At 55.9% G+C, this 26,463-nt stretch overlaps 10 protein-coding genes across 10 annotated transcripts; 5 read left to right on the top strand and 5 right to left on the bottom strand.

Moving 5' to 3' along the window:
* Positions 1–104: 104 nt before the first annotated feature.
* KRP23_12862 (Developmentally-regulated GTP-binding protein 1) lies at positions 105–1,214 on the bottom strand (the record flags this gene model as incomplete). Its single annotated transcript, XM_067883504.1, has 1 exon — positions 105–1,214. The coding sequence occupies one exon, from the start codon at positions 1,212–1,214 to the stop codon at positions 105–107; it is 1,110 nt and encodes a 369-aa protein (XP_067738944.1).
* A 211-nt stretch (positions 1,215–1,425) lies between these two features.
* On the top strand, positions 1,426–1,803 carry KRP23_12861 (uncharacterized protein; the record flags this gene model as incomplete). Its single annotated transcript, XM_067883503.1, has 1 exon — positions 1,426–1,803. One exon carries the CDS (start codon positions 1,426–1,428, stop codon positions 1,801–1,803), a length of 378 nt encoding a protein of 125 aa, XP_067738943.1.
* A 565-nt stretch (positions 1,804–2,368) lies between these two features.
* Positions 2,369–3,829, bottom strand: KRP23_12860 (5'-AMP-activated protein kinase subunit gamma-2; the record flags this gene model as incomplete). The annotated part of the gene is made up of 5 exons (XM_067883502.1): positions 2,369–2,536; positions 2,605–2,717; positions 2,794–3,147; positions 3,211–3,360; positions 3,433–3,829. The coding sequence occupies 5 exons, from the start codon at positions 3,827–3,829 to the stop codon at positions 2,369–2,371; spliced, it is 1,182 nt and encodes a 393-aa protein (XP_067738942.1).
* A 7,937-nt stretch (positions 3,830–11,766) lies between these two features.
* KRP23_12859 (uncharacterized protein) lies at positions 11,767–13,202 on the top strand (the record flags this gene model as incomplete). Its single annotated transcript, XM_067883501.1, has 4 exons — positions 11,767–12,611; positions 12,681–12,723; positions 12,794–12,881; positions 12,955–13,202. The coding sequence occupies 4 exons, from the start codon at positions 11,767–11,769 to the stop codon at positions 13,200–13,202; spliced, it is 1,224 nt and encodes a 407-aa protein (XP_067738941.1).
* A 239-nt stretch (positions 13,203–13,441) lies between these two features.
* KRP23_12858 (DnaJ-like protein subfamily B member 1) lies at positions 13,442–14,503 on the top strand (the record flags this gene model as incomplete). The annotated part of the gene is made up of 1 exon (XM_067883500.1): positions 13,442–14,503. The coding sequence occupies one exon, from the start codon at positions 13,442–13,444 to the stop codon at positions 14,501–14,503; it is 1,062 nt and encodes a 353-aa protein (XP_067738940.1).
* Positions 14,504–14,968: 465 nt separating this feature from the next.
* KRP23_12857 (Coiled-coil domain-containing protein 6) lies at positions 14,969–15,790 on the bottom strand (the record flags this gene model as incomplete). Its single annotated transcript, XM_067883499.1, has 1 exon — positions 14,969–15,790. The coding sequence occupies one exon, from the start codon at positions 15,788–15,790 to the stop codon at positions 14,969–14,971; it is 822 nt and encodes a 273-aa protein (XP_067738939.1).
* A 700-nt stretch (positions 15,791–16,490) lies between these two features.
* On the top strand, positions 16,491–18,108 carry KRP23_12856 (uncharacterized protein; the record flags this gene model as incomplete). Its single annotated transcript, XM_067883498.1, has 2 exons — positions 16,491–17,967; positions 18,044–18,108. The coding sequence occupies 2 exons, from the start codon at positions 16,491–16,493 to the stop codon at positions 18,106–18,108; spliced, it is 1,542 nt and encodes a 513-aa protein (XP_067738938.1).
* A 4,036-nt stretch (positions 18,109–22,144) lies between these two features.
* KRP23_12855 (TATA element modulatory factor) lies at positions 22,145–24,631 on the top strand (the record flags this gene model as incomplete). Its single annotated transcript, XM_067883497.1, has 1 exon — positions 22,145–24,631. The coding sequence occupies one exon, from the start codon at positions 22,145–22,147 to the stop codon at positions 24,629–24,631; it is 2,487 nt and encodes an 828-aa protein (XP_067738937.1).
* KRP23_12854 (uncharacterized protein) lies at positions 24,407–24,697 on the bottom strand (the record flags this gene model as incomplete). Its single annotated transcript, XM_067895804.1, has 1 exon — positions 24,407–24,697. One exon carries the CDS (start codon positions 24,695–24,697, stop codon positions 24,407–24,409), a length of 291 nt encoding a protein of 96 aa, XP_067738936.1.
* A 231-nt stretch (positions 24,698–24,928) lies between these two features.
* Positions 24,929–25,840, bottom strand: KRP23_12853 (putative beta-glucosidase btgE; the record flags this gene model as incomplete). The annotated part of the gene is made up of 1 exon (XM_067883495.1): positions 24,929–25,840. One exon carries the CDS (start codon positions 25,838–25,840, stop codon positions 24,929–24,931), a length of 912 nt encoding a protein of 303 aa, XP_067738935.1.
* Positions 25,841–26,463: the final 623 nt, after the last annotated feature.

Genomic DNA, 26,463 nt, shown 5'->3' with positions numbered 1-26,463 from the left:
TGGCATTCGTTGTGCACCCGGCCAATGACAGACCTGGTTCTGAGGTGCAGTCCGCAGCAAGACGCTCGATACCCCCAGCTTGGAACAAACTGGACAGCTCCTCCCTAGGTCTTCTTGACGATCTGCACAATGTCTTCGTCCTGCAGCTGGTGCTCCTTGCCCACCTTCTGCGGCTGGTGCTTACACGAGGCACCCCAGACCCAGGCGTACTTGAACTCCTTGAGCAGCGTCTTGTGGATGCGCTGGCAGAAGTTCTCGACCGTCGGGGACTCCTCGTGTAGGATCACGGGCGCGTTGTAGTCCGGCAGCCGGCCGCGCGGCTTGGTGTAGATACGGATCATGTGGCAGTAGTCCCAGATCGTCTCGAGCAGCTCGTCCAAGTTCCATCCGTGGTGGGCCGAGATGACGACGTTGTGCGGGATCTGGTCGATGATCGTGAGCTCCTCGATCGTGAGCTGGTCGATCTTGTTGAGCACGTAGAGGCACGGGATGTACACGCGGTTCCCCTCGATCTGGTCGATAAACTCGTCCACCGTCACGTCCGCGCGCAGCGTCACGTCGGCGTTGTGGATCTTGTACTCGTGCAGGATCTGGTAGACCGTGTCGGCGTCCAGCTCGCTCTGCGGAACCGTGGTCTGGAAGTTGACGCCGCCGCGCTCCTTGCGGCGGAACACCATGTTGGCCGGCTTCTTGTTGAGGCGGATGCCGAAGCCCTCGAGCTCGAACTCGATGAGCTTCTTGTGCGTGGCGGGCTTCATGGCGTCCAGCACGATGAGGATGACGTTGCACGTGCGCGCCGTACCGATGACCTGTCGGCCACGACCTTTGCCGTCCTTGGCGCCCTCGATGATGCCGGGCAGGTCGAGGATCTGAATGCGCGCGCCGCGGTAGTTGAGTGTGCCGGGGATGGCCGTGAGCGTCGTGAACTCGTAGGACGCCGCCTCGGAGAAGGTGCCCGTGAGCTTCGTGAGCAGTGTCGATTTTCCCACGGATGGAAAGCCCACGAGCCCCACGCGCGTGTCGCCGGCCTTGTTGACGTCGAAGCCTTCGCCCGTGCCGCCGCCGCCCGACTTGGAGCCGGCGTCCGTCACCTCGCGCCGCAGCTTGGCGATCTTGGCCTTGAGCAGACACAAGTGCTTCATCGTGGCCTTGTTCTTCTGCGTGCGCGCGTACTCGGTCTCCAGCTCGGCGATCTTGGCCATCGCGGACGACATGGTGGCGACGAGGCTAGCGTCAACTCTCGGTGGTAACGTTAATGGGGAGGAGTGGACGGGTGGCCGTGAAGCGACCCAAACTATCGCACGTAGCCGCCCAAAGCAAGTTAAATTGGGCAACATGTTTGATAACCTACACTGTTTCATTTTGTATGAAGAGGAACAGGTTCTGATCCCACCTGGGCTTCAGTATTGGAACCGTTAGACAGGAATGGGGTGCTGCTCGTCCAAGGCGCAGCTTCCGACTGTGTCGGAGCCCGCACGGACGAGACCGCCACCGCGTGCACAGCAGCCGAGACGCGGCCAGCCGATTAGAGGAGGAGGCAGCGTGCAGACCAACGGCCCCGAGCCGTCGGCCGCCGAGAAGCGTGCACGGGCGGCGGAGGCGGCGGAAGCACGTAAGGGTGACTGGCGCCAGGGCGGCTCGGCCGACCCAGACAAGGCGCGCAGCATCGCGCAGCGCCGCGAGAAGGACGAGCTGCTGGCCAAGATCTACAACCGCTACACGGCGCTGGGAAGGGAGCCGCCCATCGGGCTGCCGTCCTGCGACCTGGACCAGCTGCGGCGCCACCTCGAGACGCTGCGCTGACGGACATTTGCATGAGATTTTGATGTTGAATATATCGAGAGCGCTGTCAATTGCAGCGGATGCTCAGGTGTGCTCTTGGGTCTTTGCTGCTTGGCGTCGAGAGCATTGAGCTTGCCGACGTTGACCGGCTCTTTGACAAAAAGTGTAGCCATGTCACGAAGAGCTCAACTTGCCGTTACTTTTCATGCCGTGGCGATCTCTTGGATGTTTGTGGTGGCATTATCCTGTCGTTATGGTACCTACGTGGCCGTCGAAACCATTTTCTGCTGGCATAACGGCACTGGCGAAGAGCAAGGAGCTGCAGCTGAAGAGGGAGCGACGCCAGAAAGAGTGAGACGAACGTCAAGGCCGTTGGTGGTTGATCTGTACTTCCGTGCCGCTTCCTTCATCATCTTCTCTCTCAAAGTTGGTTGTTGTTTGATTTGTTTTTGTTCATCTTGTCGCCGGCTCTCGCGCGTCCACCCGCGGTCGTCGCTCGCTGCTCGGCGCTTCATTTCCTTTTAATCTGTCTGTCCTGTTGTCGTAGGTAGCCTGGCGAGCGCGAGACATCCTATAGTTTCGCTCGCTACTCGAGGAAATAATTAAACAAATCGCTGAGGGATACAAGACCCACGCAGCGCGAATACTCGTCCACACACACGAAACGGTGCGCCTTGCATGCCGCGAACCGCTCGAAGATCATGTGTAGCGTGTCTGTCTTGTAGCACAGATGTAGGCCTTCCCCGACGTTACCCTGTGGACGCAAATCTCCTGTCAGCAAAAGGTACTATTTCATCGCAAACAAGAACAGACATCACTCACCTCAGCAGCTTGGATCCTGAGAATCTCTCCCACAGGCATGTCTAACTGGGTAAGTGACCGGTCCTTCACCAATTCGGTGACGTTCGATACACAATAAATATTCACAACAACGCCTGCACACGGACAAAGCAAGCACAGTGAGCACATCAAACTAAACAACACAATGTTGCTCCCCACGCACACACTTACCACTTGGGTCAACTATCGGCACAGCCGAGACCCTCCGCTCGATCAAGGTGTGCAGCACGCGAATAAGCGGCATATCTTCCGGAACAGTCACGAAGCCGCTGTAGACGCCTATGCCTAGATCGAAGATGGGCTGGTCGAACAGCCGACGCTGCTCGCGGAAGGTGGCCACCAGGTATTCCAAAATCCCGCTGTGCGTGATGACAGACAAGACCGAGTTTTGGGTCGGGTCTACTACGGGAAGTCTATGAAGCCTATTGTCGCGAAGAATCTTACACACATCGAAGAGATTGTGCTCCGGGGTGACGGACACCATCTCTTCCCGTGTTGGCGCCATCGAGAGAGATCGGGGGATTTCTGCAGTACATCAAACCGTTAATCATCCCGACAATCTTGTCGCCATATTTTCCCCAGGCTTACCTCTCCAAGAGGCAATGCTGTGTTCTGCTAGCTCGTTCATGGGCGACCCACGGATGTAAAAGTGGCGCAGGATGTTGACAAAATCGGTCGCCGTGAACATGCCCACGAACTTGCCCTGCTCGGCGTCCCATACGGGTACAGACTTGATATCTACCAGTACCACCAGAAAGCAACAAACAATCAGCGACCATCATCTCAATGGGAGCTCCCTCTGTGTCGTACCGTGTTCTACCAGCGCGAAAAAGGCGAGGTTGATGGGGATCTTAACGTCGAACACCACGACCTTGCCGCTGTTCTTAATGACGTCGTAACACTGCGTCTCTCTCAGGAAGGTAGCGATGACTTGCTGGCCTTCCTTGACAATGTCCATCACCGAGGCCTGCGCCAAGTTGAGCGCTGAGGACGAATGGGACCGCTCCGAGTCGCTCATGGCCTGGTCCTCGTCTCCTTGCAGCTGCGGCGGCAGCGCCACATGCGTGCGCGGCATAAGCCCGTTCGCGTCGGCCATGGCGTGCATCGTAGTGGGGGTGGAGGGGTCGTTGAAGCCCGAGCTGGCGCTGTGCGGGGCCGGCGGCGGTGCGTCGTCCCGCGAGGAGGCGCAGTATCCGTCATGGGACATCCCTCCGTCGCCTCGCTTTCTCTTGCGGTCTGCGAGCGTGGTGGCGACTACGAGGGCGGCTCCGTGCAGTCACGGACGGGTCAGGACGCGCGCAGGACCTGGAAGGCGGCGGGAAACGTCCGTGTTGGGCGCTACAGAGCGATCTACGGGGCGAGATGCACACCGGTGGACGTGCAGAGAGAGTGTGGACGCGAGGGTGGGGGTCGCGGGCGGGCGGGGAGGCCGGTGCGGGGCGAGCGGTGGCGATCTGACGCTGGCGGGCGCTGTGGAGACTGAGGGGGCCTTTGCTGCGGCTTTGGGGTTTTCCTCATGGAATCATACAAACCCCGAGTGTGGCGTTTCGGCCAATGGAAGCGCCGAACAGAATGGTGTAAGTTGGTGTATTTTGGTGTGACACATAGTTTTAGAGAAAATGCTCCACACCATTTTTTTTAAATTACTTTTTTTTTAAAAGTCTATGCTTTCCGAGTTTGAGATGCGAAACTTTGTTTTTAAGCTAAAATTGACTTGTTTTAATTTAGTGAGGGTGGCTTGGTACATGTACTCTGCAAGGATTCACTAACGCGGTTCAAAAGACTGCGGGAATCGCTGGAGATGACTACTGGTTGGAAAAGCATGCATCGCTCTGCAAATGCCTTGACGGTAGCACGTAATTTACAACTTCAGTACGGCAATTTTTAGAAATACCAGGGCATTAAAGTGTGGAGAGATTGCGTTCGCCTCTCAATGCTTAGTGATAACACCATGTATTAATAATATGTAATACGTGATTGAAAGGACCATGATGATGCCAAGTCTCGATAACCTTATTCAATGCGAACTACATGTACGCAGCGAGCAGAGAACGCTGAGGCACTGCCTATGGTATAAATATAAAAATGATCGTCTTGAAAGCAACATCGTGACTTTCAGATTGACCGACGGCGGGGTGCACCAATAGCTTTTCAGCAGTAATGTCGCCTACAGAACACAGTGGCAACTGCTGAAGAGGCCAATGACCAAGTAAGAATCAAAGCCAGGCTTGCCTTCGCAACAAACAAAAATAAGACGAAACGGAGTAGCATCGCGATACCAGTGATTTGTAGTAAGTAGTAGGCTAACACAGACCATGGTACCTAAGGCGAGAAAGTAGTCATCACAACATGAGCGTTATTTGTCTGTATTTTTCACTTGAGCCGTCAGCATGATGCTACCGCTAACCTGCCAGTCACGACGCCCGCCTAGTTCTCGAGCACCACGCGGTAGCGCACACTGCCGTCGCGCACCTTGTCCAGGCCTTTGTTCACCTCGCTCATCGGCAGCTTCTCGATGATCGGGCGTACGTCGCCCTTCGCTGCCACGGCCAGCATATCCTTGATGTCCTGGATGCTACCAATCGCACTGCCGCGCACACGGACGGCACGAGGAACCAAGAACCACGGCGTGATCTTCACCTGATCAGCAGGGAGACCCACCATGATGAACGTGCCGCGCTTGCGCACAAGACCCAGGTACAGGTCGTACGGCATGTCCTTGGCGTCGGCGGTCAGCAGCAGGAAGTCGACGCAACCAGCCGCCTTCTTCTGGTGCTCTGGGTTGCTCAGGTCGTAGAACTCCTCCGCTCCCAGCGCGCGGATCTCTTTCTCCTTCCTCGACGAGCGCGAGAAGGCCACCGGTGTGGCACCCAGCGCGCGGATGAACTGGATGGCGATGTGGCCCAGGCCGCCGATGCCGATCACACCGACACGGTCGCCAGCCTTGACGCCCTCCTGCTTCAAAGGCGTGAACACCGTTGCGCCGGCACACATGAGCGGAGCGGCCGCGTCGGACGGCAGCGCGTCCGGGATTTTGAAGGCGTAGTTGCTGTCCACGCGCAGGTAGTCGGCAAAGCCACCCTGCTGCCGGGAGCCATCCTTGTACGCGGCGTTGATGGTGAAGACACTCTGGTCGCACACGGCGTCCTCTCCATCAGCGCAGTCGCGGCAGTGGTCGCTCGGGTCGCGGTTCAGGCACGCCCAAGCCTGCGCGCCAACGCCCACACGATCGCCCACGACAAGACTCTTCACCTTGGAACCAACAGCAGCCACCTCTCCAACGATCTCGTGGCCTGCCACACACGGGTACGGCGTAGGGCCCCAGCCGCTGTCCAGCGTGTGCACATCGGATCCGCAGATGCCGCAGTGCGTGACCTTGATCTCCACGTCCTCGGCACCCAGCGGCCGCGGCTCGAACTGCCAGGGCTTGCACTCGCCGGTATTGTCGAAGGCAGCGTAGCCGTTGAAGGTTCTCGGGGCGGCAGACATGTTTGATGCTTGGCGGGGAGTTTGTTTGGTACTTGGTCGAGAGTGATTTCTCAAATGAGCTGGTTGAGGGACTTTGAAGTATAGATGTCAAGGTGCAACCAAGTGGGCGAGGTTAGTCAGCTACCGGTATGTAGAATATTCTGCATTGGCTCGTGGCGCACAATCAACTCAGCAGGTGTCGATACAGCAGATGTCAGCGCCAAGGATTTTGCAGTGTGACCACCGCACAATCAGGCTGGGGGCACCGACAAATAGTCACCAAAACAGTGCTACAAGCCCATAAACAGGAAGGCAACGTATGCTGGTTATGGGCGCTGATGACGCCTATTGCCAGTCGGCGAGGACGAAATTGCAAACATGGCCGGCAATGGCAGACGTAACTTCGGGTGCAGTGTCCGGTTACCAGCCCTAAAAAACGCGTACTCTACCCGCTGTCCACAGGCGAGGCAAACCAGCCATTTGGTTCACGAATACGTAGAGTGCTAACCCCTGCCAACGACCCCTCGTGCTCTTGATGACCAAGTTCGTCACGCAAGTCACTTAGGGCAAGTGAGCAAGCATTTGGAGTGTTTTCAGGTCAAGAAAAGTGGTAGATAGCACAGGCAAGTCGTCGACGGAGCCTTATCGAAAACCCTTCACCCTGCGCTAAAGGGCGCTTTGGGGTGAAGCTACAGCTTTATAGAGGCTACATCTCTTCTTACATGTAGTATTAATATATGTTTGCCTCAACACGTTACCTTGCCATTTCTTTCTCATCGACGGGTATCCCGTTGGCTCTGAAGCGTGGAGCGACCGACCTCAGTGGGCCAGTGGTAACACCCTGACGCTGAGACCGGGAGGTACAGGGATCGATACCCGCCGAGTGCGGTCGATCCACTGAAAACCGGAGACAGGCACAAAAAGTGGACGAGCAGTCACTCAGTGAGTCACTGAGTGATCCGCCCTGCCAACCCGCGCCCAATGTGGTGTGTGATAGTTGGGTGGGCTGGAAGCCCCGCTAGCCGAAAATCCCCAAAGTACCATAAGGGGTACTCGAACCCGGTCCCCATAGGGACGGTTAGCTACTAGCACCTGCGCCAGAGGCCGGCTTACGCCCTGGCGTGCGGGTTCCGGTAGCTTAAATCTCTGAAGCGTGGAGCGACTGAGTGATCCGCCCTGCCAGCCCGCACCCAAAGTGGTGTGTGATAGTTGGGTGGGCTGGAGGCTCCGCGTGCCGAAAATCCCCAAAGTATCTTAAGGGGTACTCGAACCCGGTCCCCATAGGACGGCTAGCTACTAGCTACTAGCACCTACGCCAGAAGGTGGGCTTAAGCCCTGGTGTACAGGTTCCGGTAGCTTAAATCTCTGAAGCGTAGAGTGCTGTGCTGTACTCCCTCTCAGTTTGCCTCTGCCCAACGGTCGGAGGGCTTCTTGGCAAGTACCAGACGATTTTCTGCTGGCAAGTCCTGGCAAGGCTGGTACCAGCCTTGTCTCTAATAGATGCATGCGGCTACACAGACGACTCACGAGCTTCGTCTTCAATATCCGAGATGATGCGATTGTGTGGCACTCTGATTGTGCGGTGTTCGCGCTACATAATCCACTTTATCCTTTACCAGCGCGTTACATGCATTAAAAAACATGTCGTACTTGATACCGTGTGTTTCCGTGCTGCTGTATCGACACCTGCTGAGTTGATTGTGCGCCACGAGCCAATGCAGAATATTCTACATACCGGTAGCTGACTAACCTCGCCCACTTGGTTGCACCTTGACATCTATACTTCAAAGTCCCTCAACCAGCTCATTTGAGAAATCACTCTCGACCAAGTACCAAACAAACTCCCCGCCAAGCATCAAACATGTCTGCCGCCCCGAGAACCTTCAACGGCTACGCTGCCTTCGACAATACCGGCGAGTGCAAGCCCTGGCAGTTCGAGCCGCGGCCGCTGGGTGCCGAGGACGTGGAGATCAAGGTCACGCACTGCGGCATCTGCGGATCCGATGTGCACACGCTGGACAGCGGCTGGGGCCCTACGCCGTACCCGTGTGTGGCGGGCCACGAGATCGTTGGAGAGGTGGCTGCTGTTGGTTCCAAGGTGAAGAGTCTTGTCGTGGGCGATCGTGTGGGCGTTGGCGCGCAGGCTTGGGCGTGCCTGAACCGCGACCCGAGCGACCACTGCCGCGACTGCGCTGATGGAGAGGACGCCGTGTGCGACCAGAGTGTCTTCACCATCAACGCCGCGTACAAGGATGGCTCCCGGCAGCAGGGTGGCTTTGCCGACTACCTGCGCGTGGACAGCAACTACGCCTTCAAAATCCCGGACGCGCTGCCGTCCGACGCGGCCGCTCCGCTCATGTGTGCCGGCGCAACGGTGTTCACGCCTTTGAAGCAGGAGGGCGTCAAGGCTGGCGACCGTGTCGGTGTGATCGGCATCGGCGGCCTGGGCCACATCGCCATCCAGTTCATCCGCGCGCTGGGTGCCACACCGGTGGCCTTCTCGCGCTCGTCGAGGAAGGAGAAAGAGATCCGCGCGCTGGGAGCGGAGGAGTTCTACGACCTGAGCAACCCAGAGCACCAGAAGAAGGCGGCTGGTTGCGTCGACTTCCTGCTGCTGACCGCCGACGCCAAGGACATGCCGTACGACCTGTACCTGGGTCTTGTGCGCAAGCGCGGCACGTTCATCATGGTGGGTCTCCCTGCTGATCAGGTGAAGATCACGCCGTGGTTCTTGGTTCCTCGTGCCGTCCGTGTGCGCGGCAGTGCGATTGGTAGCATCCAGGACATCAAGGATATGCTGGCCGTGGCAGCGAAGGGCGACGTACGCCCGATCATCGAGAAGCTGCCGATGAGCGAGGTGAACAAAGGCCTGGACAAGGTGCGCGACGGCAGTGTGCGCTACCGCGTGGTGCTCGAGAACTAGGCGGGCGTCGTGACTGGCAGGTTAGCGGTAGCATCATGCTGACGGCTCAATTGAAAAAGAAACAAACAAACAAAGCAATGGTGAAGAGGAAACTTATACTTTGTGGCCCTGCGGCCACTAAAATGCGGCTCGCCGCCACTGCTGCCTCCACTCTAGCTTTGAGAAGCAACGAACCGCATCGTCCCGTCAGGTACTCAGCGACTTCGTCTTGTCCAGCGTTACCCGAGCTTTTATCAGGATTTGCACCACAGCGGACCGACAGTGGCAGATTGCTGGGTAATTCTTGACAAGCCGCTTGGCCACTTCGAGGTGGCCGTTGGCTGCGGCCTTGAACATTGTCATCTTAGTGCATCCAAAACAGCGATCGTCACGAAGCCGCTGCATTGTATCGAGTCGCCCCTAACAGCAGCGCCGTCCATGGTTCTAATTGTCCACATCCGAGAAGACCCAAATGTCTGGACTACTCGATGCAAGTCGTTGTAAACGGCCGAGTCGATCGTCGTGGGAAGGAGGCAGTTATTGACGAGCCCAAACGTGCGTGAAGGCCCTTGTAGCAGCGGGGTAAGCACGAACGAGACACTAAGCAGGAGTTGAGGTTCTCCATCATTGTAAACTGGCATTCGAGCTCAAAAAGTCGATACTCGCCAGCACGTCGCTTGTTCCCACGGAGGGCTAAAGTCATCTGAGGAATCTACTTTCCCTACTGACTCGGACTCGTCGACGAGAACGCTCAACCTTCACATACTGCAGTGTTCCGCGTTGGTTCCCGGTGATATTAGTACCAGTGAGGCCTTGCAGATAGTAATGGCACACGGACACACCGCGATGGTGGAGATATTACTCCAGAACAGTCCCGTCTCGACAGACGCAACGCTGGCCCTCGAGACTGCTGCAAACCAATAGTGTCCTCACGCTATTCGGATCATAATGCATCGCGGCAATCCTTTTGACACCGCTCGCGTGCTCCGCGCTAGTGTAGCGCCTAGGCAAGTCACGGTTGTCGACTTGTTCATGCCTGAAAGCAACTCGGCGAGTGTCAGCGCAGCACTGATTGAAGCGCTGAACCGTGGCTGTGCTAGTATCGTGACGTTCTTGCTGAAGAGAGGGCAGCCGGATGAGTCGGAATTAAGGAAGCATTCGAGGGTCGACGCAAGTCGGTGAAACGACTGCTGATTTAATCATTTGAGGTGTTCGATGTGAGAGTTCCGTCTCTCATGGCGTATTGTATCCCGTACGAAGCAACTATTCCACCACTCAGTGCTAATTTGTTATCGTCTCTCCTTGTAATACACGACAAGCATTAAGGCAGAAGGGAACGTCGCTGCAGCGCAAGTTTTCCCCAATGTAAGAATCTTTGATGGATTGGAGGGGCATGCTCCTCTGTGGCAGACTTCATTCTTTTTGAAAGTGCTTTGGAACGAACAAGTGAGCTGACCGCGATGTCTGAAACCGGAAAGCAACGAACTGGGAGGACAACAACCAAGCCCCGCGACTGCCTTCGCTGAACGCAAGTGGCTGATGGCGATGCACCAGTACGACTCGGGATTGTGAAAGTTGCGAACACTCGGGCGGCGAGGAGAAGGAGGAGGATGAAGAAGTCAACGAGGATGGAGAAGATGACGAGAGCGCACCTCCTATTGTTTCGCCACCCACAGACGCGTCGCGCGCTTTCTTCCAAGGTCGCCCCAATGAGTCGGACTCGGAGGTTTGAGCTGGGGCTTGGACGTGGAGTCGGGCCCGGAATCGGACTGAGTGTCCATCATATTAGCTGATCCAGTCAACACTTCCTCCCTTGAACAGTAGCAAACTAATATGTCGCGAATATGTTAGTTTCGACATCTCTTTTGTGCAAATGTTTGCAGTCCTTCGTGCATAAGTCGGTAGGTTGGGGACGTGTCATTTGGATCCAGGCGCTCTGAGGTTGGTCGAGGAATTGGACGAGCAGAAAGACGCGTCGTGCATTGCTTGCAACAATTCTGAAGACGCTCTTGAAAATAGTCAAGAGTTGAGATGAATCGGGCAGCACTGCCCTGCTGGGTGAAAAGCTCTCTGGACATAGCAGTCAGCACCGGGAAAACGGATCGAATTGGGTAGCCTTCCGGTCGTCATGACGGGTGATGTCCCACAGGTCGTTGCGACCATGGTGTCGGTGTGCACAACGAACTCGAAAAGTCGAAATGAATTAGGCAGAGTGCCAGCATCGCCCTGCCGGGTAGAAGCATTGCTGCAACAGAGTCATGTAGTCCGCACATTCCGCACATATGATACCGCTTCGTACCCAGCGTCGGTAAGCTTGATCTACGTCGACTTGCATCCTGGACTATAGCAAACTGCAGCATCTCGCTTGATCTCCTAGTCCAAGTTGCTGTCCTCTGTAAGTTTGACTCCGACCGCGGTCTTCTTTGGACGCCACAAGCGTCAATTTCTCCGTTTCGGGCCTACCACCGGTTGATCTGGACCCGATGCTGTGCTCATGTGTGCGCGCACATTGGTTTCCCGTTGGGTCATCGTCTTTCTCCGCGTTCTCTGTAAGGTTCTCCAGACTTGGCATCGTCCGCCTTGGTCGTTTCAAGCACATGGTGTTCTTATATCACTAGCAGAACTGCGAAGTGCTTCAGACTTTGTTGCTCCGTGCTGTAATGCAGGACTGCATTCTTGGGTACATTTCGCCGCAAATACTAATATCACCTAGCCACATTAGTGCCTGAACGTTCCAGAAAATGAATCGCGCGTTACTCGGAGTCCATTAGCCGATGGCGGACGAGCAGGACCAGGCGGTGTCGCTGGGCGCCTTCGAGGCCTCGAGCGACGGCATCATCGCCAAGACAGCTCTACAGTACGTGGACTTTGTGCGCCGCAGACGCCGCGTGGTGGACGCCAGCAAGTGGCTCAAGCTCAAGTCGGAGCGGGGCATCGACCTGTACACGGAGCGCGTGGAGCTGCGCAGCCTCTACAACGCGCGACGCTCGTTGCCCAATGATGTCAGCGTGGTGGAGTCCTTTGGGGCACTGCACACCACCATGGTGAGCGCCTTCGGGGGCGGCACGCTGCCCGGCTCGCTGGACGAGGTCATGGACGGACTGTACGCCGACACGACGCAGCAGATGCAGCGGAACGCCCCCATCCAGTACGGAGACGTCCTGGACTGTGGGGTCGTGCGCACGTTCCGCACGCGCTCGGACGCCAAGCCGCACGAGTTCTTCGGCGTCAAGTTCGTGGAGAAGTTCGGTCACATCCCGGGGGTCACCGACCAGCTCTGCTGGCTCGAACGCATGGACACGATGGTCACGGCCGGTCGACGCTTTGGCTTCCAGTTGATCAAGTCGGTGGAGACGGAGGATCGGACATCGGACCAGTCGGTTCGCCGTGTCAACATGTCAGTGTGCTACTTATACTGCCAGGCGGCGCCAGGTGCAGTGGACGTGTTTATCCGCGGGATCGTCGAGCTCCCAGGGAGCGCCCAGTCCAGACGTCGACAGGATACTATTAGTGCAGCGGGGGACTACATCCTTGCCACAATCCACGGACGCGAGTGTCAGCGCATGAAGACGATAGCTTCGCTGATTAAGAAGTCCAAGACGGAGCGCGAGAGCCTCGCGTACGTTGGTTTGTCTCTTTCGCTGGTCCCTATCGTGGTTAATTCACGGTATCTTGTTGTGTTTTGTAGAGTCTGTCATTGCTCAAAGGTTGTCCGCGGGCTGGAGAAAGTTGTACGTTCAGACTGAAGTCCGTCTTGCTCAGTCGTCCGCCTCATTTGGAGTGATTTCTGTGCTGCTGCAGGAAATGTGTTCGGGTTGCCAAGATGCGATGCGCCGTCCAAAGCTGGTGGCGTTGGTCGACGCCGACAGCAGGCGACGCGGTTCCCTTGGTGCGTGCTTGTGTCAGATGGGAGACTACATGTAAGCTTATAGCCATCTGACCGTTGTTCGTGTCTCCATCAGCCCCGAGCGAGTCGCTGCGAGGTGCCAAGCTCCAGTCGCGCTTTGGCAGCACCCGTGACGACGGTGATCTACCGGATACCGTCGCCAAGAGCTACTGCGAATCCGCGTCGTTCCGAATGCTGCTTCCGATTCGAGACCCACGACCAAGGTCCAATTACCGCGTGAACCGCAGAAAGAGAGAAAATATCCTGATCACAATGCTCCGCAAGCATGAGCACCAGCGGCGAGGGTCTGTGTCGAGCGCCTAAAGCTGGCCCGTATTGCAATAATGTCGCAAATATTATACTATGAGCGAATCACCTGCTATTATAATAATACACGGACCAATCACGAACGGTCTTGACCCGAACATTCGAGTCTTTTCTAGAATATTCGCCAACGAAATCGCGACATCCGACTCAGCCACTTCAACTCTGGGTCTCACATTTGAATTCGCCAAGTGAAGCACAAGCTACAAAAAACTAGATTAACACGCAGACCAACAACAATGGGTAAAGACTACTACGCCGTCCTGAATGTGGCCAAGGGCGCCACCGACGACGAGTTGCGCAAGGCGTACCGCAAGCTGGCGCTCAAGTGGCACCCGGACAAGAACCCGAACGACCCCGACGGCGCGCAGAAGAAGTTCCAGGACATCGGCGAGGCCTATGAGGTGCTGAGCGACAAGAAGAAGCGCGAAATCTACGACATGTACGGCGAGGAAGGGCTCAAAGGCCAGCCGGCAGGGCCCGAGGGTCCCGAGGGAGGCATGCCTGGTGGAATGGGCGGCATGCCCGGAGGATTCACGTACACGACGTCGAGCGGCGGCTTCCCGGCGGGCAGCAGCTTCTCGTTCCACTCGACGGACCCGTCCAAGATCTTCGAGCAGTTCTTCGGCACATCCAACCTGCACGAGGCCGAGGGCCGCGACCCCATGGCCTCCATGTTCAGCGACATGGGCTTCGGCGGCATGCGTGGCATGCAGAGCGGCGGCTTTGGGGGCCGCGACCCTTTCGGCCAGCAGAGACAGCCGCAGCAGCTCAAGAGCGAGCTGGAGGTGCCGCTGGAGCAGCTATACTCGGGCTGCACCAAGAAGCTCAAGATCACGCGCAAGGTGCACGACCCGAGCTCGAACCAACTGCGGGAGGAGCAAAAGATCCTCGAGATCGACGTCAAGCCCGGCTGGAAGGACGGCACCAAGGTGACTTTTGAAGGTCAGGGAGACGCGCTTCCCGGTCGACCAGCTCAAGACATCGTGTTCGTCATCAAGCAGAAGCCGCACAACAAGTTTACGCGCGACGGCGACAACCTGCTGTACCGCGCCAAGCTGTCGCTGCGAGACGCACTGCTGGGCAGCGGCACGTTGACCATCAAGACGCTGGACGGACGCGAGGTGCCCGTTCCTCTGGGAGGCGTCGTCGCTCCCGGTACGCAGATGGTGATCGCGGGCGAGGGCATGCCGCTGCAGAAGAGAACCTCGCAGCGAGGTAACCTCGTGGTGGAGTTCGACGTGCAGTTCCCCACCAAACTCACAGAGGCGCAGAAGAACATGGTGCGCCAGGTACTTTAAGCTTACCAGTTTTGTCAGGCTAGGACAAGTTTGTAGTGCTAATAAATAAGTTGAGATTTGAAGCATCGGAATCTGGTGGTGCAGTTTCAAGATTTGAGCGCTGAAAACAAGAGTAAGGCTTCACAAGCAGCTTCGGTATGTTACAAGATTAATTGGTGATCTGCTCTCGTTCACGTCTTCTCCGCTTCGCTCCTCTCCTTGGCTCTTTTCCTGTTTCTCCTTTTGCACGAGCTTGGATTTTGTGATACTTCCGCATCAATTTGTTTTTCTTGTCTTGTCTCGGTGGCTTCTTATCTGCAGCCTTGGCCAGCGATCGGACGTAACGCATATGCAACGAGAGCAACTGAAAAGAAAAGAAAGAAAAGTCCGTTCGCGTGGGAAGGCCATTCGCCGACCGACTGACAGCAGCGAGAGAAGAGATAACAAGTTGGAGATGTCGTCGTCCATCAGTCACTCCGCCTTCTCTCACATGGTGCCGCGCCGGATGTGCTGGTAGACGAGTCCTTCGGGCGTGAGCTGCGGCTTGTAGCCGGAGGACGCAGCCCAGGCCACGATGTTGATGTCGTCCTTGGTGGTCTTGACAGCGTCCTGGGCCTTCTTGGCCTGCTGCTCCTTGGCCCTGGCCAGGATCTGGGCCACGCCGTCCGCGAAGGCGTTGGCGTTGTCTCCGCACTCGAGCTTGAGCACGTCCACCTTGAGCTGCATCTGGTCCAGCAGCGCCATGTTGTCCCTAGCCAGCTTCTTCTCCATGCGACGGCGCTCGCTGTGCAGACCCGTAAGCTGCTTCTGCAGGCGGTTCACGAGGAACTCCTGCTCCTGCTCCAGCTCGTTCTCGAGGTGCACCTTCTCGTGCAAGATCTTGGCCACCTGCGACTCAAGCGCCTTGCGCACCCCGTTGTCCTCATTCTGCAGCTCCTGCAACAGCCGCTCCTTCTCGGCACGCGCGGCCTCGAGCTGCTTCGAGAGGCGGTTCACAATGTACTCCTGCTCGTTCTCGAGCTTGTTCTCCAAGTCCACCTTCTCCTTGCGCAGTTGGTTGAGCTTCTTCTGCAGATTGTTGGTCAGCAGCTCCTCCTCGCGCTCCACCTCGAGCGCCAGCTTCTCCTTCTCGCTCTTGACGTCGTGCAGGCGCTTCATGAGGCGGTTCGTCATGCGCTCCTCCTCGAACTCCGTCGACTCGCCCAGCGCCACAAGCGACAGACGCAACGACTTGACCTCCGCCTCCAGCAACGCCGTGCGCTGGCGCTCCAGCAGCAGCGCGTCGTCCTCCGCCGGGTTGTTGGCCATCTCTGGATTATCTAGGACTTTTGGGGATTTTATTTTTGACGCCTTCAGCTCCGTGCAGCTTTTTGGGAAATGGCGACGAGGAAGAGGCACGACAGACGAAAAGGGGATGGGCTAGCTAAAAACTACGCATTCCGGAGGAACAGCGCCTCTAATTCGGACCACAGCTTCAACTGCGGACGAATCTGCGCAACGCGACGTGGCGTTGCTCGCATTGCTCATGGGTTTCTGCGTGTTATCTTTGCGCTGGCAAACGCTTGCAGCAGCAGTCTGCTAGTTGCACCCGGCGCTTGCTGCGTTTTCTCTCGGAAAAGCTCACGTTTGGGTATAATATGCGGCCCGAAGTTTCGACGCCGCTGTGTCGGTCTGTAGCAGGCGGACTCTGATGCCTCGCCAGGTAACGCGCTTTGAGGCTGGGGCGGATGCCTCGTTGAAGCTGCCTCCAGCTGCAATCAATCCCACGGCAGAGGTTGCTGCTTGTTTCCGGCGACTCCGATGGAATCTGCTTTGACCTCCCCCCCCGCACTCTCTTTGCCGGCCGAGCCAGGAGTCGTGGTTCTCCAGCTGTGGAAGCAAAAGCTGCTCCAGTACAATAGCTATTTGCTTAAGGATCAAGTAGTTTTTCGAGCAACGGAAACCCAGTGGTCGCGCTTGTGAATCAAAAGATTTCTCGGCGGTGGAGGGTCATCAGACACGCACCACCATGGCGACCAGAACCTCGCTGCTGTCTGCTCTGCTCGTGACGGTGGCGACAGCATCCTCGGATGCAGCTTCAACTGCGCGCGTCGTAGTGCCGGACCTCGCCGGGATGATCTACCCGTCGACTTCTGTCAGCCAACACGTGCAGTTCGGAGACCCCAGCTCGTCCTTCCCCACCGCCTACGAGCTCGTCGCGTCCACAACCACGTCTGTTACTTGTGTCGACGCTCAACTGTGTCTTGAGCTGCAGATTTCGTCGGTCTTCGATATGGACCCCTTCTTCCTGCACCGATACGACACCAACACGCCGCTGGTCTCCGCCACCTTCGAGGGCTACGACGCAAAGGACATTTTGCCGCTGATTCCAGGCAGAACTGATGGCGAGCCTACGGTGTGGTGGTTCCAGTCCAACGCGACAGATTCTCCGACTGGGAGTGCGGCCGGACCAAGCACCACCAGTGCACCGCCTGCAATCGACCTGCTCCTGCGTCTTCGACAGCGAAGTCAGAGACTATCGGCTCGAGACCAACTTCTCGTTCAACTGCACTTTCAATCGGTGGACTCTCGCACCGCAACGAGTGCGATCCAGGTGTACAGCGTGTACGGCAGTCAACGGGTGACGCACACAACGCGTCGTGTGGATGCAAACACCATTCGAGTGGCGCTTTCCATCACGAGAAATACGGAGAAGAGCGATGTCAGCTCGTCGGATGTATACCCATTGGCTGCAACGACCTTGCCGGACAGTACGAGTGACGCAACTTCGTGCGATGCTTGTGGTGATTTTCTTGACGCTTGTCAGGACATTGAGGCGTGTCAAAGCGTTGTTTTGCCGTGTTTAATATCGCAGCTGGAGACGATGGCTGGGAGCAGTGGATCAACTTTGCTTGCATCGCCCGGATCGGACGTGGCCGAGCACTACAGCACCGAACAAGTGGACTTGATTGGACCTCTAGCAGTGTGCGCTGCCGCTCTCCCGACTACTTCGTGGGTCCCTATTCGGCAGGCGATACTTTGCCTCGCACGCCTTAAATGTGCCCTTGGACTCGTGCCTGGCGAGCAGCCAGGAGAACAGTACCCCACACTATTCCGAATGAGCACGAATGGCGCACAAACATTTGTAGTGACGCCAACGACAAGCGAGACAAACAACGTGAACCTCACGATTGTGGTGCGTGACATTCGGCCGAGTGTGAATGAGCAGCAGACGTTTGCGTACAGCGCTTCGGCCTCCTACCTGGACATGTTCTTGCGCTCCTTCGTACTGCAGCAAGCTGCAGAAGTCTCGGCACTCGTAGAGGCTGAAGCAAACGACCCAAGTAGACTGCAGATATCGCTCATCTATTCGAACGCATTGATGCTGAAATCAGTAGCGTTTAACACAGCTGCAGGCTCAGTCGACATGATTGAGGACGTGCCAGCGCGAGCTGTTATTGAGTATCCAGCGTCATCCTCTCGACCAGCACTCGATACAATTCTTGGTGAGCTCCGAGAGCGTGTCAGTGACTCTTCCAGCGCAAGTCCATGGATTCTGGCTGCGGATTGCTTGTCATGCAGCACGCAGCTCTTTGGATGCTCGTCTGACGCTATCTCTGATCAATTGTGCAGCTACAACACCATGACTAGCAGCTTTGGAAGGTGTGTTCGAGGCCAGCTTCCGCCAAACGTTTATAGGGGACTTATGCAAGGAACCACGATGAAAAGACCCGTTTCCTCTGAGATAGCCCGATGCGTGTCTGCTGCTTCATCTGCCACGAATGGACTGGATTCGATTCTCAAGGCAAGCTCCAGCCTAGCGTGCTTTGCATCAACCCGCTGTCCTTTTGGACCGATAGCGCTGGTACAAGATACGCGAGCAATTATTTTGGAGACTACTTCGTACGTTCAAGTGCTGAGAATTTCTCCAAGCTCATCGACTGACGCTGTCAGCGTTCAGATCGAGTACAAAACGGGCAAGTTTCTAATCGCTACAACCTCACCGATCCTCACCGCCTCGACTGAAGATGAAATCAAGGAAATTATAAGCGACGCATTGGCTTTGACTGGGGCCGAGGTGTTCGTACGTTCTTCAGGCGGGACGGACCCAATGACCGAGTGGATATTGGAAATTACCTACCGTTATGTGTTTCTCGCTGGGAAGTTTTCTGCTAATGCAGTAGTGAATGATCATTCTCTTGGGTCAGACGCGATGAAGCAGGTTTTGATGGAGGGTGACGATGCTCAGCTCCGAGCAGTGCCACGCAATCGGACGAAGGTGTTCAAGCAGTCTGAAGTCTAGCCTACGAGCCCGGCTTACAATCTGGCACCGAATGACAAGTGCCGTAAATGTGCACCAGCCACAATGAGGTGCCTAAATTACCCCGTGTGTTCCTCATTTTCACGAGAAACGCTAGTTCCTTCACTGCGAGCTGCTGACATGACCCAGACGAAGACGTCAACTAATGCAAATGGTCAGGAGACTTTCAAGTTTGATTTGGTTCCTACTCTTCAATCTGCTGTAGCTGCCGGATTCAGTGGCTTGCTGCTGAGTTGGTTTGCCTTGCGGAGGTACAATGCGATGTAGAACATACCGACATTCTAGACACCACATCCGGGTCCCATCTAACCACATACTTGAGCTTGGGCAAAGTCTTAACGGAGCTGCGTGTGCGAACTTATATTGACACGCAGTGGACTATGACGATATCGGGGAGTAATGTTGTCTACCAGCCAACCCAGACATCAGCGACGACGACAATTCAAGCAGCTGATGGCTTTCTGAATTGGATGCAGACAAAGATCAGCGATGTTGTGCCAAGTACCTATGTGCTGCAGTCGGGGAGCTGGACAGAGGAGGACTCAGGAGCTGCGGTTGGAATGGTAACGATATACGGACAGTATGACGAGCTCATTAGTCGCTATCTGATGGCGAATTTGACGACGCTACCTTCTTTTTCTGCTTCAAGCGCTGAGGGTATTCCTCCCGCCGGAGTCAACGTGATAAACTGGAGCCTGTCACTCACTTCTGTAGACCACAACCCACAATACAGCAAGCTGCTTGATCTGCTAAGGATCGGCGCAGATGCTAGTGACTCCTCTGGTGGCACAACTACCAGCCCTCCCACAAAGTATATTTCACCGACGGATGGGTGCCGGGCATGCGAAGCAGCCACCTTGAGATGCCAAAGGATACGGAGTGTGTCAGGTTTTCTCGAGAGAAGGTTGTACCTCTTCTTCGCGATGACATTGGTGGATTTGACGTCAGTTTGTGGGACGAGCAGGGCAGTGCGCGCGTTGCATTCCCCTTTGGCCCAAAGCTTTATTCTCTCACATCCAGTGCGATATTCTCGCTTGAGAGTTGGGATGCGCTCGCTGTTGAGCTGTCATGCTTCGCTCAATCGCATTGTGATTTAGAGTACGACGACATTCTGGTACCGATCACAAAAATTCACTCTCCAACATACCTAAGTATCGACAGACAAGCGATCACGCTGCGTGTGCAAACCTTTTACGACACAGAATGGAGTATGGACATTAGTGGTTCCGTGATGAACTACGCTCCAGATACGAGCACAGATTCGCCGTACGGTGCTGCTGTTGCACTTCGCGACCGGATTGAAGAGAGAACTACTCAGAATCCTTACAATTTCACTTTCTCAGGGGGAGAACCAACAGTTGAAGCACTGGATGGGATGGCCACCTTCAACGTTACTCTTGGTGCATGGAGCACGCTTGGATCGAATAGGTTGCTTCTTGCGGCGCCTTTGGTACCTAAACTCAGGGCAACAGGAGGAACAGGCGTGGATATTCTTCAAGTGGATGTTGTGACTTGGGCACTATCTCTTTATTCTGTTAATTACAAGCCGCAGTACACCAAGTTGATTGATGTATTGCAATCTGGGTTTGTCGAGGAACCGTGAGCAGATACTGGAGCATCAGCCGAAGCTCCTTCGGATTCTGAGAGAGGAGCATATTCAAGCGATGAAAATACAAGCAGTGGTAGCTATGAATGTGCTGACTGCATTACACGACTGAAAAACTGTCGACAAGACGCCACTTGTGCTTCAGCATTAACTAGCCTGACGACTGAGCTTCAGGATTCGATGGCACCTTCAGGGTACGCGTACGATGCAACAGAACTATGCTGGATTCAATCTTCCTAGCTATTGCAACGGCCGAAGGCAGGCAAAAAATGCTCTCGTTGATTTCCTACACTGTATTCAGAAGTTCTGCGATATTGGAGAGCCTGGAGAATGACAAACTTGAATGTAATTGCAGCTACAGGCGCGTTCGTGGCAAATGCAGGATTAACGATCAACATCCAGTTGCGCGCTCAAGTTTACTCTTATACCGAGAATGGTGATGCAGCAGCATTCGCTCTGTTCGTGGAAAACGAGGTACTTGGAGGATACAAGTCATCCCACACCCAAGTGAAAGCTACCAAGACCAGTGTCCTTGCAGAAAAAGTAAGCTACACCTTTGTCTTTAACGGGTTGTACACCTCCACATTTCTACCCTGGCGATGGAACTGCGTTCGAGGATAACGTTAGTACCGAGTCTCCAGCAAAATTTCTCTTCACTGCTTCGACGCAAAAACTTCTGAATGTTTACAAACCGTGGGTAAATTAAACTTAGTTTGAACTCGCACCGACGCATGAACCTGGAGGTGGCGCGTTCATCGGTTCATGGGGAAATGCGAATATACGTAGATACCGAATGGGATGTTACGGTATATTTTCCCGCTCGCTCCTGTTGACAAACCTAATAAGGTGATTGCCGACACGGCCCGAGAGCTGCAAGGCTGGCTTGAGGCCCTGAATGCAGATGCCTCGATGCAGCTTGAGGCAAACGTGGTTGAGCAAATCGTCGATGCGGAGAGCGTGGCATTCAGTATTCGATTCTTTGAGTCCTTTGACGATGACTTGTACCAGTATATGTTGGTGAATCCAGCGATAATTCCCAGCTTCTCGGTTGTAGGAGGAACGACCGAGGACTACGACGTGATTTCGCCAGCAGAGGCAAATGTTACACTCCCCAGTCTGATGATCACGTCCGAGTACGTGAAACCACAGTATAGTAGACTGCTCGATATGTTATCTGATGGCATCGCAAGTTCATCCCCATAGCCAGCTCCAACTTCAGCTAGATCCATGACTTCAACCGATCAGTGTCGAACATGTCAAGCTGCCACAGTTCTCTGTCGTGGCAATACCGATTGCTTGCTTTCTTCCCAAAACACGCTCATACAGATTCGTCGATGTCTTTGAATGTGCGTCAGAAATACGAATCTGGGACCCCTTGGACATGATCTCGCTGCTGCACTCCCTTGTGTCCATGACAGCAGACGCTTTCCTCGCGCGTGACACGTGGGACATGCTCACAGATGAGCTCTCTTGTTTTACAGCCACCTCTTGCGACTTGGAATACGACGACGCGGATTCGCCGGTCTGGCGGAATTATATGGGACGTTGAGATCGTGAGTTCTGGCCAGATTCCCCAGCACAACAAACTGTTGTTTATGCTCGATCTCTACGAGGACTGGTAAAAATGCTAGGCATGCCCAAGAAAACTTCGCGTTCGTAAACCCAAAACCATTTCTAAATAACCCAACTAAGAGGTCAAAACCACCCACCTATTTTCTAAACAACCCATATGTAGTTTCTCATATCCAGATCCGTCATGTCGTCGTCGAATTGGGGTGCTTGGGGCACCAAGCTCAACGTGACGTCCATCGTCTCGCAGGGGCTGGAGCAGGTGCGCAGTCTGCGTGAGGACGTGGAGAAGTCCTTCGATCAGGTGGTGACGGGAGCGCCGGGCTCCAGGCCTTTGCCTCCTTCGCTCGGCGACCAAGTTGAGTACACGGCGGGGAGGAATGAGGCGAATAAGACGTCGAATGAGGCGGTCGAGCCGGATCTAAATGAGGACAAAAGTGCCTCGGAGACAAAAGCTGAAGCTATTGAGACGGAAGTTGCTACTATGGAAAATGCCACCGAGCTACAAGAAGAGGAGACCGTAGAGCAAGAAGACGTGCGCCAAAATGAAGAAAAAGAAAGACAAGAAGAGGACGCTGTTGAAGACGCAGAAGAGCAGGAGAAGGCTGAACAGGTTCAAGAAGAGGCTGAAGAGCAGGTGCCTGAGGAGACGGAGGCTGAGGTCGCAGTAGAGGAAGTGGAGGAGACTGGAGAAGATGCAGAACAGGAGGAGATTGTGACCGAAGCGGCTGAAGACGCCACAGAGGAGTCGGATCTGGATGTGGCGGCGCTGCAGAAGGAGCTGGAGGTGCGCGAGTCGCAGTTGCTGGCGACATCCACGACGATCCGAGAGCTGCACGACGAGCTGGACAAAACGTGTCTCCGGGAGGTTGCGGCCGTGGAGCGCGCGCAGTTCCTGACGGAGCAGCTGGAGAACATGCGCCGCGAGGTGGCCAAACTCACGCAGCTGCACCGCGACACGAGCACCAGCCAAAGTGCGGACGTCCAGGCGCTGCAGATGGCACTGGCGGACAAGGAGGAGAAGCTGAGTGCGCTGCTGGATGAAGGGCAGGCGCTTTCGGTCAAACAGGCGCAGCTGGAACAGAGACTGCGGACGCTCCGGAAAGAGAAGGACGAGCTGGAGGAGCGAGCGCTCAAGTCGCAGTCGCAATTCGAGGTGTCCGCCGAGGAGGTGAAGGATCTGTCGGCGAAGCTAAAGGCAAGCGAGGACGAGAAGATACGCCTGGCACAGGAAAACCGTCAGCTGGCAAGCAGTGCGGATGGCACCACTGCGAAGGCAGAGAAGGCCGAGCGAGATGCTCTTGAGGCTGCGCAGCTGCTGGAGAAATTGCAGGCTCAGGTACAAGAACTGACCCTCGATGTAACCAGTAAAAGCCAAGAAATTGAAAGACTCAAGACGGCTACCCAGTCGAACGAGGCGCTAAACCTTGAGAAGGCGGAACTCCAGCAGACGCTGCAGTTTCTACAAGATAATGTCCGTGATCTGGAGCAAGAGGCAGCTCATCGCGAGGAAATGGCAAGAGCTGAGATCGCAGACCTGAAGCGCAAGTGGCAAGACGCCGTGGGCCGTGTGGACATGCTGGGGCAGAGTGTTTCCGAGGCCACGCAGCCTCTTTTGCGCCAGATTCATGCGCTGCAGGAGGACCAGCGCTCGAGGCAGGAAAGTTGGAAAGCAACTGAAAGCACGCTGGTTGCACGAATCGACGAAGCCGCTGAACAAATCCGTGCAGCTGAGCAGGAGAAGCTCGAGATGGAGCAGCAATTGCATGAACTTCAACGAAAGGTGGAACATATTGAGCTGGAGCTCACTAGAAAGCAGACAGAGCTGGCCCGTGCCCAAGAAACGGTAGAACTCGCGAAGGCTGAAGCTCGCGAACTACGTGGACAAGTCGATGCACTACACATCGACTTGGATCAGGCCAAACACCAACGTGATGCAGAAGCGGAGGCGAAGCAGCAGCTCCAGACTCGTTTGGATAGCGTGGAGGAGTCGACCAAGACGTTGGAAGCTTCAGCGACTGCGACAGCTGAACTGGAGCAGTCTCGTGAGCGTGAGGCACATCTCCGAGAGGAGCTCGAATGGCACCAACAAGAACTCTTGCGATTAAAGAGCTCCACGGCACAACCCACAGCAGCACCTTTGTCAACAGGCTCCACGTCTTCGCAACATCACTATGCGAGACGAAGCATCGATGGTGAGCAGCACAATGTCTCTGAAGGTGGACTGTCATCGGAAGCGTCGATTCTGAAGACGACGTTGGAAACTACTATGGGTGACTCGTGGAGTTCGAACGGCGGCAACACGTCAGTATTGGGGCTTAGCCAGCTCCAGCAGCGACTGCGGTTGCGCGAGGGTGAGAACCGCATGCTGAAGCAACAGTTAGAGGCATTAGAGGCTCGCCAGAAGCAAACGACCGACGAGATTGTTCGCCTCAGCACGCGCAACGCGTTACTGGAGACTGGCGAGACGCAGCGCGAGCAGGCGCAACTCGAATTGGCAAAGCTGCAGAAGCATCAGGTGGTGCTGCTCGAGCTGTTTGGCGAGAAAGAGGAGCAGGTCGAGGAGCTGCAGGCTGAAGTTGGCGAGCTCAAGGCTTTCTACCGCAAACAGCTCGACACGCTGGCCACTCAAAACGAGCAGCAGAAGCAGCGAGCAGAACAGCAGCATCACTAGTGGCGCAACACTGGCAAACATAATCAAGCGGTAAGCCTTGCGGTTTTGCCGGCTACAGTTCCTCATCCCTCCTCTACTGGCAGAACCAAGACAAGAAGAGCAATACAACCCGATTCAAGCTGCCTGCTCTACAGCAACCACACTCCAACAAGACGCTGTTCATGCAGCGATTGGCGATATACATGAAAGAGAGTTCAATTTCGACTCGATGGCATTTACGTGGTATCGGCAGATTTCTACGACTCGATGGCAATTTCGGCCCGTCGTCTGGGTGACTATCATCAACAGCTTTGGCGCCTACAGCGTGAATTTCTCGTTGCCGTCCTCGTCGCAGATGCCGAAGTGCGCCTCGAAGACCGTGTCGGTGCGCGACGGCAGGTCGAACATCTGGAAGTAGTGGCTGCGCGACGCGTCCAGGTTCTCGGCGGCCCACGTCATGTAGGCCGAGTAGAACTGCTCGGCGCCCGCGACGGAGCCCGTGTTGCCGTCGGACGTTCCGGCGCTGGGCCAGCCCGTCTCGGTGATGGCGAGTTTGTCGGCCAGACCCGGGAAGCGCGACTCGGTGTCGCTGCCCTGCAGCTCCGTCCACTCGTCGGACACGAGTGTGATGGCGTCGGCCACAGCGGTGTTGGCCGTGAAGACGGGCTGGATGTTGACACCCACGACGTCGCAGGCCGTGAAGAGGTCTGCGAGGCCCGAGATGGCGCTGTAGCGGGACGAGTCGAGCAGCTCGGTGTTGCGCTGCACGGTGCCGACGGGCACACTGGGCAGCGCCTCCTGCAGCTGCGTGATGTAGGTGAGCATCTCGGACGGCACCGTGTCGACGGACGCGAGGTTCTCGTTGCCGACGAAGATCTGGATGACGCTGGCGGACCCGTTGGAGAGCGCGCCGGCCGAGATGGCGGCCGTGACGTAGTCTGCCGTGGCGCTCGGGTCGTCGTTGTCGAAGGGAACGCCGAGCGAGACGTTGAGGCCCTGCGCGATGGCGAGCGTGGCCATGTCGGCGGAGCCGTACGTGGTGACGTAGGTTCGCACGAGGTCGAAGCCCTTCTCCTTGATGGCCTGGAAGTCGGCGGAGATGGTGGTCTCGGTGACGGAGTCGACATGGTCGGGGTCGTAGCAGACGCCGCCGGTCGAGGTGGCAGTGGCGAGGCTGGCTGTGGAGATCATGGCGAAAGCGGTGGCAGCGATGAGCGAGAAGACCTTCATGGTTGGTGTTTGGTGTTTGGAGCTGGTGGTGCTAGAACCTGTTGCTGCTGTGTGTGAGCTTGCGTGCGGCTGTGTGCTCGACGAGGCAAGTTGCGGAATGAGTGCTGGAGTGAAGCTGCTGCGTTCTCAGCAAGGCCGTCATGCCATGCAGCGTATCTCCTGAGGATCGAGCGAGGCGAGGCGAGGCGAGGCGTGTACGACACCGTCGTCAGATGGCAAATGTCATGTGGCAGATGGCGAATGTCAAGTCCATGACTTTCGTGGCACGATCGGCTTGCTTTGGAAGGATAGCCAGGGATAGCGCGTGCAGTGGCGACCGATCTGAAGCGAGTCGCGCATGGCAGCCATCGAGTGGCTCACGTCATGGAGTCCGAAGCCCTATCTGAGGGCGGCCGTGCAGGTTGGATCCGAGAATCCAATGCTGCAATGCTGTTGCATCGACTGCTAGTATTAATACATGCATAGAGGGCCTGAGTTGCTGAGCTGAGTCCCCTGGACTGGCGTGTTGGTGCAGCGGCTGTTGTTCAGTTGTGAAGTCGTTTGCCTGGTCACAGCTCGGAGTTGAGCAGCAATAATTATATGGTAGGATTTGAGGCTGGTGTCGAAGTTGATCCAGCTGGAGG

This window comes from Phytophthora ramorum (genome assembly GCF_020800215.1).
Source record: "Phytophthora ramorum isolate Pr-102 chromosome Unknown Phyram_PR-102_s0016, whole genome shotgun sequence".
NCBI classification, from domain to species: Eukaryota; Oomycota; class Peronosporomycetes; order Peronosporales; family Peronosporaceae; genus Phytophthora; species Phytophthora ramorum.
The sequence above is the reverse complement of the archived record's forward strand: the minus strand, read 5'-3'. Positions and strand labels throughout refer to the sequence as shown.